This window comes from Auxenochlorella protothecoides (assembly GCF_000733215.1).
Source record: "Auxenochlorella protothecoides strain 0710 unplaced genomic scaffold scaffold6, whole genome shotgun sequence".
In the NCBI taxonomy this organism is placed as follows: Eukaryota; Viridiplantae; Chlorophyta; class Trebouxiophyceae; order Chlorellales; family Chlorellaceae; genus Auxenochlorella; species Auxenochlorella protothecoides.
In genome coordinates this window covers 280,935-297,632 of record NW_011934399.1, presented here as the reverse complement: position 1 = coordinate 297,632, position 16,698 = coordinate 280,935, and the positions used below count along the sequence as shown (strand labels likewise).

Here is a 16,698-nt window from a genome sequence, read left to right as displayed (position 1 = left end):
TTAAGTCTGCAAGCAGAGACTTCTGACGGTGGTTGGCCCAGGGTACAGCAGGCCCAAGCGCAGGAGAATCCCATCCGATTTGGATTTTCCTTGCTCAGGAGGGCGCGCGAGCCCTTCAAGCTCCCACACTCGCCGAGGTGGCCTGCGGGAAGCCCGAGCAGGGGCGCACCAGAGGATCGCGGTCGAAGATTGGCGGACGTTTGCCGGGCTAGACCTCGGAGCAGGCCTCCAAAGTCAAAAGTTTTTGCAGTGCAGCTGCCGAGATCACTTCCTGGCCGGCTTTAACACCATGGAGGGGTCCCGATCCTACCCATCACGGCAGCAGGAAATCCCACCAAACCGATGAAATTAGTCTGAAAAAGCGGGAGCAAATGCTGCTCCGCGTGGTGCTGAGCGCATGTGAGTCGTGTGCTGCTTTTTCATTGCTGCCTGTGGCCACCTTCCTCCCCCTCTTCCCCCACCGACTTCCCCACGCCCGTCCATGCAGCCCTGGGAGGGTTCCTGTTCGGCTATGACCTCGGTCTTATGGTGGGGTAGATGTCGGTCTAGGGTGTACCTGTGGCCGTCTTCATGGACACCCCAGCCAGCCTCGTCATACCCAAAATCTACATGCATGGCTACCTGGACCACAGACCTTCCTGCCCACCCTTTCACACGCTCTCCCGCCCTGCCTGGCCCACCCCACTGCTCCAGGGCGGCGCCATACTGGCCATCCGGGAGGCACTGGGCACCGGCACCGCCACCGAGGAGCTGATCATGGCCGGGGCCAAGCTGGGCGCCGTGTTCGGAACCTTCCTGGGCGGCGCGGTGATGCTGCACTGGGGCCGGCGCGCCGCCCTGGCGGCGGACGGCGTCTTCTTCGTCGTCGGGCCCCTGGCCATGGCGCTGTCCCCCGGCGTGGCCGGCCTCGTCGCCGGCCGTGTGGTGGTCGGCCTGGGCATCGGCATGTCGGCCGTGGCGGTGCCGGCCTACCTGGGCGAGCTGGCCCCCGCCGCCCACCGAGGGGCCACGGTGGAGGTGTACGAGCTGCTGCTCACCGTCGGCGCCCTCACGGCCGTGGTGGTGGACGCGGGGTTGCACCATGTTCCCCACAACTGGCGATGGATGGTGGGCGCACCCCTCGGCCCCGCCCTGGCCCTGGGAGGTGGGTGGGCAGTGGAAGGGAAGAAGAATGGAGGGGGGGGGTAGTAGAGGGAGGGGATGATCGACATTCGGTGTGTGGGCGCAGCCGCCTACAGCACAATTTGGAGCGGCTCGTGCGGCATGGCAAGGGGAGCAGCGCGATCTCCACCCTGCTCCAGCCCGGCAGCGAGTCCTGAAGCTTTCCTCACTTGGTAAGAACCCAACTCCCCCACTCAATCCCCTGGTCCAGGCTGCGCGATTCTGCTGCCAGAGTCACCCCGCTGGCTGGTGATCCGGGGCCGGCTGGATGCCGCCCTGGCCGTCATCCACAGAATCTTCACGAAGCAAGCGCTGACACCAGGCACGGGGAGGAGGGGGACACTCAGCGCCTGGGCCTGACAGGCAGTCAGCTGCAGCAAGCACAGGGCACTGACATGCTCGCCGGCGCGCGTGATAAACCCTCAATGGGATGCTCATGATTGCATGCACCCTAACCCTCGTGGTTGCAGGCCTGCAGACCTCCACGGCCGAGGTGGAGGCGGAGCTCATGGCGCTTTGGTCCGCCGTCGAGAAGGAAAGGACGGAGGTGACGGCGCGGCGGGAGCGGCACGCTGCCGCTCGCGAGACGCGGGCCGCCCCCATTGCACAGGTGGGTACCTGGCTGGGCTGCAAGTCCCTGCTCCACAGACACTCGGCAGCGCAGGCTGTATGGCCCAGCGCGCCTGGTCATAGCCTTGAGGTTAATGATACCGACAAGTGTGACCAGATGCCACTGCCGGGAAGCAATGCCCTTTCTCAACCGGCCACCCCCCAAACTGGCATTCCCTACCATTAATGTGATGCTCTGCACCATGTGACTAATCCCCCAGTTCATACTCAGGTCGATGTCGAGGCGGAGGCCGGCTCTTCGCCCAGCCACTCCAAGTGGCTGCCGCTGCAGGGGGCTGACCCGGCAGAGGTGGATCTGGGCCACACCAAGCTCCTGCAGGAGGGCCAAGAGAGCAGCAGCTTCGTGTCTCCGACGGAGGACCTGCGGTGCGAGCAGGCTGCCCTCAACCCCAGTACCGCCATCGAGGTGGACGAGGGCAGCCTGGTGGTCGACGCAGACGGGCAGCCGCCGGGCTTCCTACGCGTCTCTGCCGACATGTTTCTGGATGTGTGGCTCCTGCCCAGGTCGGGTCAGGGGCGTGGGGAGGAGAGGGGGTAATGCCAGGGCTGGGCGCCTGCCACCCCTCACGGCCGCACTCCAGCATGCCCCGTGCCGCACACTGCCAGGGCGCTGCCAGTGCAACCCCAAGCAGCCCAAGGCTTTAATGCGCTACTCTGGAGCAGCACTGCACTCCACCTTTCCCTCCCTCCCAACACCTTCCCATCACCGACAGAGGCCCAGACCGCCGCGCCTTCCACCTCGCGCTGTGCCTCGCCTTCTTCAACCAGGCCGTGGCATCCACCGCCATCATCAACTACGCGCCCTCCCTGCTCGCCAGCGCGGGCCTGGCACCCGCCCGCGCCACCCTCGCCTCGGCCGCCGTGTCGGCGTGCAAGCTGGTGGGCGTGGTGGTGGGCCTGGTGCTGGTGGACCGCGCCGGCCGGCGCCGGCTGCTGCTCACGGGCTCCGTGCTGTGCACGCTATCGCTCGCCTGGCTGGCGGTGGCGGACGCGGTTGGCAGCGTCGGACTGCTGCTGGCGGGCATGTGCCTCTTCGTGCTGAGCCACAGGTGAGGGCGAGGGAAAAGGGCGAGCGTGGATTTTCCGTACCGGGATGTGGTTGGGGTGGAGGGTTACCTGCCTGAAGACGCCACAGGTTATCGCACTCGCCACCGGAATGATTATGATGCCCCACCTCTCCCTCTCCACACCACCCTTCAGTGCTTCCTGGGCGGGAGTCTTCTGGGTGCTCCTATCCGAACTCTTCTCCATGGCGGCCAAGAGCCCGGCGACGTCGGCCGCCACCGCCACCCTCTTTGCGACTGGGGCCGCCAGCGACGCGCTCTTCCTCTCCTTGCGTGACTGGCTGGGGCCGGGTGCCTTTGCAATGTACGCCTGCATCGCGGCGGCTGGGGGGGTGTATGTCATGGCCAAGGTGCCTGAGACATCCGGCAGGACCTTGGAGGAGATCCAGGCGCTGCTGGCGGGGGGCCGGCGCGACCTGGAGCTCACCGCTGGGTCTGGCTGACACAGGAACCTCAGGGTATGTAGATGCCACTCATCGAGACAAAGATACTCCACCCACTCGCGCTGCCTGCCTGCCAGCATTGCAGCTTGTCTGACAATTGGACACTACAGCACCCATCGGGTAAGGACCATCCCTGCTGGCCCACCCTCCCCTGCTGAATTCCACAAGTTCCATCCCCTGGCACTGGACCTCTTGTCTCAATACCTCTGTACCGATCAATGCTGTACCCCATTTCCCTCTCCCTCCTCATGATGCACATTGCAAGTTTTGATGAAGCAGGTCCACAAGCGGGTCGTGTAGGGTGGTGTCATGCAAGCAGGGGTTCTGGAAGGATCAGCATTGGTTCTGGCCAGTCTTGGTATATGTCAACATCGACGTGCAGTGTTGGAGAATGGTGAGTCCGGGTCTCAGCGCCTGTCACACCAGGACGGGGCTGGCGGCATGGGCGGGCGAGACCGAGGTGGTCTGCAGGGACCCCCCCGGCGTCGTCCCGGTGGATCCGGTGGCAGGTGGGGGCGGCGGCGGGCTGGCCACCCCCTCACCCGCCAGGGTCGTGCTGGTGGGCGAGGACGGCGAGGGGGAGGCACTGCCGTCCGAGGCGGAGCACAGGGAGGAGCACAAGGACCCTGCCTGCACGCTGCTCAGCCCTTCCACATCCACATCCTCGTCGGCCAGCGAGATTTGCAGGCCCTACGTGTCGTGCGTGCGTGTGGGAGGGGGAGCGTGACCGGCTGAATCATCTTAAATCTGGGCAATGGTAATCGGTCTCTGACCGCTGCATGCTCCTTCACCGTCCTGTTTTCTTGCTATCAAAAACGGGAAACATGCCTGCATCACACACCCACTGGCCCTTGTAGTAAACGAACCCCTAACACCCACACAGATGCTGCCCCCCCCTCCCGGACCCCTTTTCAGAAACTCACAGTGGGGCACTGGATGAAGCCCTCGCCGGCGCTGCTCTGGCCAAAGCCGCAGCCGTTGTACCAGTAGGTGGGGCTGGGGGCGCAGGTCCACCACTGGAGGGGGGCGCAGGACAGCTTCACGCAGGCCTCCCCGCAGGTGGTCCCCACGCTGGTGTCCAGACCCACGCCCAGCGCGCCCGCCACCGCGCCGCCCACCAGCAGGGCCGCGGCAAGGGCAATGGCCACGACGCGGAGCCAGGAGCTGTTGTGCTTGGACATCACCTGGGGAGGTAATTTTATTTTTGGGGGTTGTCAACCCGAGTTTGCACACCCGTTGCAGCACATGGTGTTGCATCCCCCCGCCCTGTTGGGCGGCCAACTATTGACCTCATCCCGCTCCCGCTCACCAAACCCATGCCCACCGTCTGGAGGCCCAGGATGACGCCGGAGAGCGTCGCCCCCGCCGCAAAAGCCGCCGCAAGGTACCAGAAGCTCTGCATGGGGAGGACGCTCAGTGTGCCCAGCACGCCCGTCACGATGAATAGGACTAGGTAGGAGACGGCGTGCAGCTGGTAGCGCGAGAAGTTGACCGACTGCTCCACCCACATGGCGGCTGTGTGTGAGATGGAGTGGGGGAGTGTGGGTATATGGGCAGGGTTGGGCGTGGTTGAGAGGGATGACTATGGGGTACTGCACGACAGGTCAAGATCCCCGTCCACCGACGTCAAACAGGCATTCCTTTCTTGTCCTGGCGGAGGCAGTCCACGTCACCCCTTGCCTCCCCATAGGCCAAGGGATATGCGACTTGCAGCGATTCCCCCAACACACATGACCAATGCGAAGAATTCTCCCCCCCCCACTCGCGCGCCCCTTTCCTATCACCACTCCACCCCCCCCTTCCACACACCAAGCAGGGCAGCGACCCCGGCCGAGGCGCCGCTGGACACGTAGTAGACGTTCAGGTTGGCATCCGTCACCGCCCCGCACCAGGACCCCACCAGGAAGATGGCGGGGATGGTTACGGGGGGCAGCGGCAGCGTCCGGTCCAGGTACCGCACAAAGGTGGAGAGCAGCATGACGTTTGGCACCAGCTGGATGATGCCTGCGGGTGTGTGTGGGGGTTAAGGGTGGTGTGCATGTGTGATGTGTTGCCGGGGACCCCCCCCCAGCCAACGCCTCACACTCCCCGACCTCTCACGCCCTCCCCCTCACCCGCCGGCACAAAGGGGGAGGTGAGAACGCGCCAGCCCTGGCCACGCGAGGCCACGTAGCCGTGAGACTGCGCGCCGACTGCCAGCAGGGCGCGAGGGTTGGCCCCCGCCCAGGGGTTGACCGCCAGGTCAGCCAGGCTCCAGCCCGCCTGCCAGACGGAGAGGATGTAGAGCGTGATCCACACCGACACCAGCAGCACCACCTGGCAGGTGACCACGGCGCGGCCCAGCGGGCCGTGCCGCCGTGCCGGCAGCGGGTCGAAGAAGGGTGCGCTGGGCTCGCGCGGCGCGGGCATGGGGATCAGCGCCACGCCGCCGCCCTGGCTCTGCGCGCTGGCGTACGGGTCAGAGGCTGGCGGGGCGGCGGAGTAGGAGGAAAGCAGGGCCGGGTCGGGGCCTGGGCCGGCCAGCGAGCGCAGCGACCCGTGCGACCCGGCGATGGAGAGCTGGGAGGCAGTGACCGCCCGCGACCCGGCCGCGGCGGCGGCCGCGGCGGCCGCCGACACGGCCGCCGCGGCGGTGCTGGCGGCCACCATGTGCCGCTCCTGCTCCTCGCGCTGGCGCCGCAGCGCCTCCTCGCGCAGGTCGGTGCCCGGCGGGGTCGAGGCGGCCATCTCCATGAAGTCGTCGGTGCGGTCCACGGTGGCTGGCTTCAGGCCCCCAGACTCGTCCTGGGGGTGTGTGAGATGGGTGGATGAGAGTGAGAAGAGGGCCAATGGGACGGGAATCTGCGCCCTGCAGGACCAACCCTGACCCTCGTCGACGCTGGTCCAGACAGAGCACACGGCTGCAACCGGGCCCCTCCACCTACCAAGAGCCAGGGCGCCCGGCGCGCGGCCCACTCCTCGATGCTCTGGCGCAGCACCAGGTTGGGGGCCATGCTCACAGGCGTCGGCAGCTCGACCCCTGTGATGGGGCACTTGGTGTGGCCCTCCGACAGCCAGCGCTCGATGCTGGGATGGTCGTACCTGAGGGGATGGGTACACGAGCAGGATGGTTGGATGGCTGCACCGTGTGGTCTGGGGCGTGGGGTGCAAAAGGGCAGACGGTGTGGGCGGGGGGATTCCCGGCACGCAGACGCCCATCCCCCCTCCAATGGCTACCCACACCCCAGGCCTCGCACGTCTGGCCGGTGGAAAGGACGACGGGGTCCCGCATGATGTGCATGGCAATGGGGCAGAAGAAGTGCTGCGGGGCAGAGGCCTCCACCTTTGCCCGCATGTCGATCTTGGCAGGGGCTGGGAGAGGGAGGAGGAAGTGGGGAGTGGGGGTGAGAAGAGCACCGCCTTTACCCTCACAGGGCATGGGGGTGGTCCAGGCAGAAGGCCGCCAGCCAGGCTCGGTGTGCAGGATGGGGAGCCGCCCCGTCCTTTGGACACCACATACCAGTACTTGGGAGGGACTGCTCGACGCTTGCTGGAGGCAGGGGGGGGTACCTGTGACACAGAGTGGCATCCGTGTAAGGCTGCATCTCACAGAGTTTTGAACGTCCTGTGTGCAGACAGAGGTGTGGGTGCCCTTCTGAAGCCCCTCGCAACGCCCCCACCATCTCATCTCCACGCACCCCATTTGGAGCATCCACGCCCTTGCCAAGGCATGATCGCCATTGGCGGTGCGCAGGAGCTCCTGGTACAGCTCCTGTGCACCTGCAGTGTTGCGGTGGGACGGCCGGGCTGACACTCGGTGCCGGGTGAGCCGTGCCACATCACGAAGTGATCACAGGACCGGAGCAACAATAACCTACCTTGAGGCATTATGGCAGTGCCCCCTTTATCGAAGAAGGGCCCGCGAATTCAGAAGGCGACGGGGAGCCCCAGCCCGGCACTCGTCGAACGTGTCAGAACCAACTGAGCATCCCCGAGGTAGCCAATACGTCTTTAGCTTTGAGAGTTCTTTTACACAACAATACGGCGGACACGGAGGGACGTATGGGTCGGGAGTGATAGGCTCGGGGTTCGCGACGTCCTCCCTGCCCAGCTGCCTCGATGGTAGGAAACCATCTACGCAGTCAGTATTACCAAGAGCGAACCTCGAATTGACAAAGTCTGGAAACTCCCTTCCATGAACTGTTCGGTCTCTGCCTCGCTTCATTCAACGGTAAATCTCCTTCTTAACAAACTAGAAGATATCCAGGGGCAACAAGGAGGCAGGCACGCACCACTCACTCCAGCTGGCACAGCCCCTCCACCCCCACTACCATCCTCTCCTCCCGGCTGGACAGGTCCTTGACCTTGATTTCCCCCCTGGCCCACTCCTCGGGCGCCAGCAGGACCAGCCTCGCTGCCCCGCACCGCTCCGCATGCTGAGTCGTGAAGAGGGAAGGGGGGAGCTCCGCTGGGCACCAGCGCTGGCACAGCGCCAGACTCACGGGCATGCACACACGCCATGCAGGACCCGGGCCACCCCATCCCCAGTGGCTGCTTCAATGCAGCGTCCCCAGAATCGCACCCATCTCTGCCACCACCACACTCCGTCACCCCGTTCCCCCTTACCTTGAGCACCCACTTCATGCGCTTGGGCTCCAGCACCAGCTCCACGCTCCTGCCCTTGGCCCTCAGCGCGGCGGCGGCGGCGCAGGCCTGGGGCCGCAGTGATTCTTCCAGCGCGTGCACCACGTCGTCCACTCGCCGGCCCAGGTCCGGGAGCAGGCCGCGGTCGCGCAGAAGCTCCACGATCACCGCGTCGCCGAAGCCGAACCCGGCGCAGGGCAGGTCGGCGCCGCCCAGCGAGGAGAGCAGACGATCGTAGCGGCCGCCGCCGCAGACGGCGCGCAGCGCGCCCGCGCGGTCAAACCCTTCGAACACGATGCCCGTGTAGTAGGCCAGGCCGCGGACCACGCCCGCGTCAAAGTGCAGCCAGTCGGCGATGCCGTAGGCGGCTGCCAGGTCGAAGAGGACCACCAGGTCGCGCGCCGCGGGCGAGTCCGGGGGCAGGACCTCGGACAGGGCGCCCACGTCGCGAATGCGTAGCGTGCGCAGCAGTGCGTCGATCGCGGCTGGGGGCACGCGCAGCGCGCCCAGTTCCGCCTCTACCGCCGCGATGGGGAGCTTGTCGGCGCGGTCCACGGCCACGTAGATGGCTGGGTGCGCCGCCGCCGGCACGCCCGCGCCCTCCAGCACCGCGCCCAGCAGCGCGCGCGTGGACACGCGGATGCCGACGTCGGCGGGGCCGAGGCCGACGCGGCGGAAGAAGGCCACCAGCGCGGCCAGGAGCTCGGCCTCGGCCTCCACGCCGGCCACGCCCACCACGTCCAGGTTCCACTGGTAGTGCTCGCGCCGACGGCCGCGCGTACTGCGCTCGTACCGCCAGCACTGCCCCACCGCGGCCCACTTGAGGGGGAGCGGGCGCCCGGCGCCGGCCGAGAGCACCAGCCGCGCCAGGGAGGGCGTCAGCTCGGGGCGCAGGGCCACCCGCCGCCCACCCTTGTCCTGTGCATTGAGGGGCATGGAGGAGGAATGGGGGGCTGGGTGGGAGTGGCAATGGGAATGTAGATCAGGTGTATGCGTAGGGCGGGTCTCCGAGGGGCTGGCCACACGTGAGAACCCATTGGGAAGCCTAACCCCCCACCCACTTGAAACAAACAAAACAACCCCGCCCCCACCCCCTTATAACATGCCTCAAAGTTGTACAGCTGGTCCACGATCTCCTCGCCGGCCTTGCGGATGAAGAGCGCCTCAGACTCCAGGACGGGGTAGTCCACCATCTCGAAGCCGAAGCTCTGGGTGACGGCGGCGAAGTGGTCGAAAAGCCAGGCCTGCAACCGCTTGTCCTCGGGGGGGAAGTCACGCGTGCCTGCGGACGGGTGTGCATGGGGTTGGTGACGCCCCCAAAGGCCCATCCGCTGGGCTTGATGTGGGTTTGCATGCTCTTGCACGAGCCCAGCCTTCACATGTTGAACCTTCAAGGAGCCATCAACAACCCCCAACCTTTTACCTCTGGGAGGCCTCAGGTCTATGACCTCCTTTTGAGCCGTGGGCTGATGGGCGGCGGCAACGCTCCTCCTCCCCTGCGTGTGCGGTGGCATGGCGTGCCCTGCATGAGCCGGCCAGGCCTGCCAGCCCAGGGGTTCATGCACCATGCACACCACATGGAGGCCCGCCGTCGCATGATACAACATGCTCCTTAACACCACCTGCTGGGTGGGATGTTCTGCCTGGACCGCACTCGGCGCAGGCGCCGCATCGTTGCTCTGACACCTCCGGGAGGTGCTGGCCAGGAGGGTGGGTGTCACGAGGCATGGCGCGCGGACACCCAGGCTCTGGAGACCGGACCACACCGCTCGATGTTGGACCACCACCGAGCAGCGCAAGCTACCAATCATGTCCGCACAACAATGGACATGTGCTGCACGCCGGCTCCGGAGCAGTAGACGTCGACAAGGGGCGTATTGGGTGGTCGGACAGGATTGGCCGTCGACTAAGCCATGCTCGCATCCATTGCGTATTGGGTGTGCATTTAGTTGTGAATGGATGTCATATATTTCACAGTATGCCTCCAGGGGTGTCTGGCATTTTATGGTGCAACCATGCGTGCGGATTGAATTCGGGATGCCCTACCACGTGCGCCCTCCCCAAATTGTCAATTTCCCGGGGTGCCCCTCGCGCCCACTTTTGCGTTGATCTGCATCGCGCAGTTTATTACTTTCATCATTGTGACGCTGTAGTTCCACTTCTTCGGATGTAACCGGGCGTGGTGCTACAGATCATATTGGCGCATTGCTCATACTCCTCCCAGAGCGATCCAAGCCATAATGTGCCAGCAGACCTGTATATTAGCAGTTCACGTTGACTGAGTGAGGTTCAGAATCAAGCGACTTGATTACACATGTGCGAATGTGGATATGTCCTGCTCAATCACTGGTGTCCATCATCGGCCCACAGTCCAATGCCTGTTCCCATAGCCCCATTTCCCTAAAAAAAGTGACAGGACCGCCCCTTGCCTCTCAATAAAATATCAAGCAGTGGTGTGATGAGCACAAGTGTTCCTTATGGCCCACGCTGGCAATTCGTCATAGGAGTCTTGGAGCGCCGATGGTCTTTTGGCGGGAAACCCCGGCAGCTACGGACAGATGCCCATTTCGAAACACCGGGAGGTCGGACGAAGACGCGATGCAATACGTTTGAGGGGCATCATCCTAGCTCGCGATCCCTCAATGAACGTTCATCTCGCGTGCTCCGGACCCTGAGATGGCGCCAGGCGCCCAAGATCCGGAGAATACTTCGGCCATGCTTAACTCCTCGCACGGCACTCGGACGGTGAGGTCCTTGGTGTAAACGATTCCTCATCGGCGATGTAATATCGCGTCTTAACACTTGACTACCCCACGTTGGCCACAGTACATGGAGCGGCTGAAGATGCTGCAGCAGCTGGGCGGGACCCGAAAGAGTGGCCCACCCGCAATCCAGCATGCGCCTGACAGCCCATCGCCCCTCAGGTGATGCACCGGCTTCACGGGCAAGAACGAGATGAGCTGGCTTCGCAAGTACCGCACCGGGCGTGATTGAAGTCCCGCTGAGCCCCTGCATGCCCTTTCCCCTACAGCGAGACCCGCTCAGCACCGAGCACCCAAGCGCCGGGCGCTCAGACCGTGGCGCCCAAGGGACAGGCTCCTTCGCCCCGCTCCCAGGGGCCCACCCACTCCACCCTGGACGAGCTCGCAGAGCAGCTGGAGTCGGAGCTGCAGCTGTGCGACATCAGCCTGAACCAACTAATCCGCGGCTCCAAGATGGCCGCCTCTACAAGGGGCACATCATCGTCGCCCGCCCTCCGCGCCTCCAGCGCCTCAACGCAGTACGCCGCGGCCTCCAGCCGGACCCAGCCCCTGCCCGCGCTGTCCCCCCGCAAGTCCGCAGCTGCCGCGAATAAGACGATTGCAGTGGCGCCCGCCCCCACCGACACCTCCCTCGTGAAGCGGCTCGTCACGGCGACGGGCCAGGGGTGCCAGGCGATCCTGGCGCCGGACCTGTCCCGCCAGCCCATCCCCGGCGTCTGCTGGACCACCAGGTGCGAGTGCGGGCTGGAGGTGTCAGGTAGTGACATGGAACAGTGCCAGTGCATGGCTACTGAGCTGAAGCCTGTGTCCGACTTGGGCGGGACTGCCCTCCCACAGCCCTGCCGCCATCTGCCCACACCACTCCTGTCCCCGTTTCATATTCCCAATGCCCTCAGGACGAGCCGCGGAGGCACGCCCCGCAGCTCCTGCACCCTGCTGCTCAAGCACGCTGCCAGCACCGACCTGCTGGTGCGCCTGACGGCAGCGGAGGGCGCCAGCGTGCCGCGCCGTGTCCTGCTCTCCACCGCGCCCAAGCCTTCGGCCCGGTTCGAGGTGCTGGGGGAGGTGGAGCTTGCCGCGGGCTCCGCGCGGCACCTGCGCCACGTCTTCCGCCTGGCGCCGGGGACGATCGCGGGGCGGTGCCTGAGGCTGGACCTGGTGGGACACCAGGAGGAAGGCACGGCGGGGCGGGGCGCGGGCGGGGTGCGAGCATCCGCTTCAGGCCTGAGCGGCGCTCCCGGGACCAAAGGTGAGGGGGTAGTTTGGCGGGTACCGGAGCAACAATTTCAAGGGGCTGCTGTGAGTCGCGTTTACGGGAGCGCTCCGACCCACCAGGAACCCTGCATCCCCGCTGGCTGCAGGGGGCCTGCCGGCGCACAGGATCACCAACCTCCTGGTGACAGGCCGCAGCATCGACAGCCCCGGCCCAGCGACCGGGGAAGCGGGCATCGTGCCCCTGCAGGCCCAGGCGCGCGCCTCCGACGACGCCCCCTCCTTCTTCTCCTGCGCCGGCCTCGCCACCGGCCCTACCTCTGCGCTGAGTCAGCGCTCGCGCGATGAGGCGAGCGTGGTGGGGACGCCGCGCGCGGCGGCGCGCGACCATGGCAAAGAGCCCCCGCGCACGCCAGCGGCGGCCTCCGGGACCGAGGGCGGCCAGGAGGACGACGACAGCGTGCTGACCGGATCCCCCCTGCCCAGGGCGCACCAGGCGGCGGGCCGCGGGACCAAATTTGGGGGTGGCGTGGCGCAGCGCGTGCTGGCCGAGGAGCTGGAGGGCGAGGACCGCGGGGAGCGTCGGATGCAGGGCGCCGCAGAGTGGGGCGATCCGGAGCTGTTGGAGGAGGCCTCGGCGCTGTCCGCGCCAGGGACGGCCGGGGCGCCCAATGAGCAGCAGGCCCACGACGCATGCCTGGACAGGGCCTGGCGCCACTTCGAGACGCGCGCCGCAGACGTGGCGCGCGGCGCGTCGGCCCTGGTCAGGGCCGGGCGCGAGGTGCAGGACTGCACGGGTCTGGCCTGGATCGCGGGCGCGGCTCGCGGCGCCGCCGGGTTTCTCTTCCGACAGGGCGGCGCCGGCGCAGCGGAGGCTGTGGCGGCCCTGCTCAAGCTCCGCGCCATCAAGTCCACGCGCCCAGGGTGAGGCCCTGGAGGGAGGGCTGCCGGCACATGGGAAGGGGGACGGTGGGCACTCGACACGCCCGTGCGCCACGCCCCTGACGCCTGGCAGAGGTCGCCCGCCAGATCTTGTGCACTCACATTACCCCCCAAACCACGCCCAGGTGCTCCACCCTCCTGCACTTCCTGGCACGCGAGGCGGCCAGCGCGAGTGGCGCCGAACCCCGCACGCTGGTCGGCCAGCTGGGGCACTGCCGCGAGGCCGCAGACGTCGACCCGGCCGACCTCCAGGCTGGCGTGCAGGCTCTCCGCGACTTGCTCGAGGAGGAGGTGTGCGGGGGGTGCAGGAAGGAAGGCGGCTGGAGATGGTGCATCTTGCTTCGTGCGGGATCACAGCGGCGGGGCTGGAGGGGTTCCTACTTCTGAAGGAACGAGACGGGGGCTGAAGACATCGGCTGGTGTTCCCATCTGGCAACCCACACGCCAAAGCCCTGTGGCACCACGGATCTCCCATTCCCGGAACCTTTCCTCCCTTCCCCCACACCGGACCAGGTGGTCGCCGCCCTGCATGCCGCCGAGCCGTGCTCGCGAGCGCACGAGGAGTGGCGCGCTTTCCGATCGGATGCCAGCGAGGCGCTGGCTGAGCTGGAGGCCAGCGTCGCCAAGGCCCTCCTGGCATACAGGTGGGTAGCATGGGGTTGTGTTTTGGGTGGAGTGCTCAAGGGCTCTGGCCCTGTGTGGGAAGCCCTGCACTGCCCCAAGACTCTTTGCCTGTGCTCCACCGGAAAATCCCCCAACTTCCGCACACAAACAAACCACACATTTCCATGCACAGGGACGCGTGCGAGACGATTGCGGGGGGCGCCTCCGCGTCTGCCCCGCCCGCGCCGGCCTCCTTCTTCCCTGCCCTGTTGGAATTCGCGGGCGAGGCGGACGCCGCGCTGGCCGAGTGCCTGGCGGGGGCCTCCCAGGCCGGCTCCAGGGGCCCCGGCAAGGCCTCCGCCGCGTCCAGCGCTGCCTCGCTCCGTCAGACGGTCTGGGCATCGCGCGGCGTCGTCTCCTCGGCAGCCAGCGCCGCGCGGTCCGGCGGCGCCAGCCGCGGCTCGCGCAAGCGGCCCGCCTCGCGCGACCTCAGCGCGCCCAGCGCCAGCGTGTCCCTGGAGGGAGGCATCGGGGGCCCTGGCGATGACGGTGCCTTGGGACAGACAGGGTCAGCTGTTGCGGCGCTCACTGGCGCCGCATCGTCTGGCGGCCCCCCACACTCAGCCCTGGGATCGGCCACGCTGTCGCCCCATGTCGCCGCGCTACTGGCGGAGTCGGACCGCCTGCTCCGCTTCTCGCTGGGGGGCCGAGGTGGGGAGACCGAGGAAGAGGAGCGAGATTGCCCGACTGGCAGGCAGGCGATTGATCGAGATGTGATGCGCAGTCAGGCGATGGGGTCCATCCACGCCACCCAGCCTACCCGCAGACCCGGCGACGGCACCCGCCCCATCGACGCCGGGCCGAGCAAGGAGCCGGGGCGCACGGCGTCCCCTGGGCACGGCCGCCCAGGCCGCCCTTCCCCGGACATCTCCTTCCTGGCGCCTGGCTACTCCCTGCGCGGCAGCTGCGACGAAGCCGCAAGCAGAGATTCAGCCAGGAGCACGCCACCCTGCCGCACGTACGGTGGGATTGCGCCGAGTGGCAGCCGCACGCCCAACGGGCATCTGGCCACGGCGGCCCCGGAGCCGCTGCCAGGACGCGAAGCGGGCGCCGAAAGCAGAGGCCTGCACCCACCGGCTATACCTGGATCATCGCCATCCGAGGTCCACCCCTGTGAACCCCAGGATCCGGAGGACCCTCTGCCGGAGCCCAGTGCTTTGAACAACAATCGCAGCGGCAGCGAAGACATCCGCCGCGACCCTGCATCGTCGCAGCGGTGTGAGATCGGGCCTCACACTGGCACCCACAGCCCGCCCCCGACCCGGGACCCGGCGCCGCACGGCGGCCGCGACACGTGGCAGCGCTCGAGCGCCGCAGCCCTGGCGGGCATCGACATGGCTCGGGTGTCGGCCCTGCTGGGCGCCGCGCGCCAGGTGGCGCAGCGCCACGCGGGCGGCGGGGGAAGCGGGCCCGGCGCCTGCCCGCCCGCCGGCGCGCAGTCGGGCAGCGAGGTCACGCTGCCCGGCCAGCTCTGCGCGGAGTCCAGCCTGCCCGAGGTGGCCTCGGCCGGCGCGGGGCGGGGATCCTACGAGGCGCGGGGGTCGGTGGAGGCAGGACATGCGCAGGGAGGCAGAGCGACGACCGACGACACGGGCCGGGCGCTGAGCGGCGCGCTGCTGCGTGCGACCATGCTGCGCGCCAGCCTGGCCGCGGCGCGCGCGTCGTGCGGCGCCGGCGACGCCCCGCCGCCCGACGCCGCGGCGGCTCGGCCCCGACGGGAACCGCGCGCCAGCCACGACTGGCGCAGCCTGGCGGCGCTGCCGCCCCTGGCCCCCGTCTCCGACCTGGGCGTGGCCGCCGCGCTGGCCTCGGCGGGGAACAGCCCCAGCGGGCCGCTGGTGCGGGGCCTGCGGGCGGGGGCCTTCGCCGCGCGCCTGCCCTCGGGCCTGGCCCCGCCGCCCTGCTGCCGCGGCGGCGGCGACGACGCCGCCGGCGGGGACGCGCCCCTGCGCCTGCTGGAGCCCATCATGCCCGCGCCGCTGGGCCTGGGCGCCAGGACGGGGCTGGCCCGATCCCTGGACGCCTGGCCGCGGTCGCTGCTGCCGCCGCGGGCGCAGGTTGAGGGGGCTTGACTGGCACGACGCGACCCCTTCCAATCTTTTCGCGAGTATTGCACCCGTGAACGCCATGACCTGAAGCTGCCGAGCCTTGACGCATTGCCCTGACAGGGTCACGCCCTGGGACACCTATAACACGGTCCCATCCCCCCCAGGACAGCTCACCTGCGGGTTTCGTACGGTATGCCGGGGGCGCGCTGAAAACGCCCGATTCTTCCTGGGCGCGATGCTGCCGATCAGGTGCTTTTACGACAACAAAACGCATCGATGCATCCCGCGATGCTCATTACACCGCACGCACAACGCATGCAGCTGTCCGCATCGGCCGCCGCAGCGTCATTCCTGCCCATCTGGCAGGGCGGCCGCATGCGCCCTGCGCTCATTCTCAGGAGGAGTGTGCGGACATTCTCGGGCATGGCAGGTGGACCGATCGAGATCTCCATCAAGGAGTACGTCAACGAGGGTCCTGCATTGATACGCTCTGCATCTTGTGGATCCTGTCTCGCGCCGGTGATGGTCATGCATGAATAGTCCGTCGGAAAAGCAAAGCCCTTGCCGTGCCCCGTGCAGGAAGCTCACGGCTGGGCTCCAGCCCGTCACCCTCAAGCTGACCAACGAGAGCCACAAGCATGCGGGCCACACAGGAAACCCCACAGGCGCCCCTGATGCAGAAACTCACTTCAAGTGGGTGTTGGAGCTGGGGGGTGATTTTTGGGGGATGGAACCAACTCTGCCTGTCCTTGAACCTAACCCATCTCCATGCCACGCCCTGCCCGCGCAGCGTGGAGATCGTGTCGGAGGCCTTCCAGGGCAAACCCCTGGTGGCGAGGCACCGGCTGGTGTACACCCTGCTGAAGGAGGAGCTGGATGCGGGGCTGCATGCCCTGGCCCTGAAGACCAAGACCCCCTCGGAGGTGGCACGATGACTTCTCATTCCCACCAGGGTATAGGCTCAAGCCCAGGTGACGGGTTGCTTTCTCTTGTTAACCCTCCTTGCTCGGTCAGCATTGACAAAATCTCAGCCGGGAGGTGGAGGCAACAGGAGGCGCTTGGGCTGACGCCGTGCAGCAGGGACCGAGGGAGGGTCCATGCACACCGCGTGCTGCATCAGCGATGACCACAAGGGCACACCCAAGAGAGC

At 67.0% G+C, this 16,698-nt stretch overlaps 5 protein-coding genes across 5 annotated transcripts; 3 read left to right on the top strand and 2 right to left on the bottom strand.

The window, feature by feature from the left end:
• Positions 1–371: 371 nt before the first annotated feature.
• F751_5244 (Myo-inositol transporter 2) lies at positions 372–3,298 on the top strand (the record flags this gene model as incomplete). Its single annotated transcript, XM_011402843.1, has 7 exons — positions 372–399; positions 488–528; positions 694–1,144; positions 1,632–1,771; positions 2,003–2,295; positions 2,505–2,840; positions 2,992–3,298. 7 exons carry the CDS (start codon positions 372–374, stop codon positions 3,296–3,298), a joined length of 1,596 nt encoding a protein of 531 aa, XP_011401145.1.
• Positions 3,299–3,516: 218 nt separating this feature from the next.
• On the top strand, positions 3,517–3,696 carry F751_5243 (hypothetical protein; the record flags this gene model as incomplete). The annotated part of the gene is made up of 1 exon (XM_011402842.1): positions 3,517–3,696. The coding sequence occupies one exon, from the start codon at positions 3,517–3,519 to the stop codon at positions 3,694–3,696; it is 180 nt and encodes a 59-aa protein (XP_011401144.1).
• A 19-nt stretch (positions 3,697–3,715) lies between these two features.
• On the bottom strand, positions 3,716–7,165 carry F751_5242 (U-box domain-containing protein 4; the record flags this gene model as incomplete). The annotated part of the gene is made up of 8 exons (XM_011402841.1): positions 3,716–3,988; positions 4,222–4,482; positions 4,608–4,813; positions 5,108–5,302; positions 5,413–5,857; positions 6,223–6,379; positions 6,535–6,649; positions 7,156–7,165. 8 exons carry the CDS (start codon positions 7,163–7,165, stop codon positions 3,716–3,718), a joined length of 1,662 nt encoding a protein of 553 aa, XP_011401143.1.
• A 407-nt stretch (positions 7,166–7,572) lies between these two features.
• Positions 7,573–9,435, bottom strand: F751_5241 (Histidine-tRNA ligase; the record flags this gene model as incomplete). Its single annotated transcript, XM_011402840.1, has 4 exons — positions 7,573–7,713; positions 7,904–8,839; positions 9,013–9,203; positions 9,345–9,435. 4 exons carry the CDS (start codon positions 9,433–9,435, stop codon positions 7,573–7,575), a joined length of 1,359 nt encoding a protein of 452 aa, XP_011401142.1.
• A 1,162-nt stretch (positions 9,436–10,597) lies between these two features.
• F751_5240 (SufE-like protein, chloroplastic) lies at positions 10,598–16,483 on the top strand (the record flags this gene model as incomplete). Its single annotated transcript, XM_011402839.1, has 11 exons — positions 10,598–10,666; positions 11,038–11,414; positions 11,580–11,822; positions 12,019–12,253; positions 12,392–12,819; positions 12,963–13,128; positions 13,351–13,481; positions 13,634–14,151; positions 15,713–15,797; positions 16,128–16,241; positions 16,339–16,483. 11 exons carry the CDS (start codon positions 10,598–10,600, stop codon positions 16,481–16,483), a joined length of 2,511 nt encoding a protein of 836 aa, XP_011401141.1.
• Between the last annotated feature and the right edge of the window lie 215 nt (positions 16,484–16,698).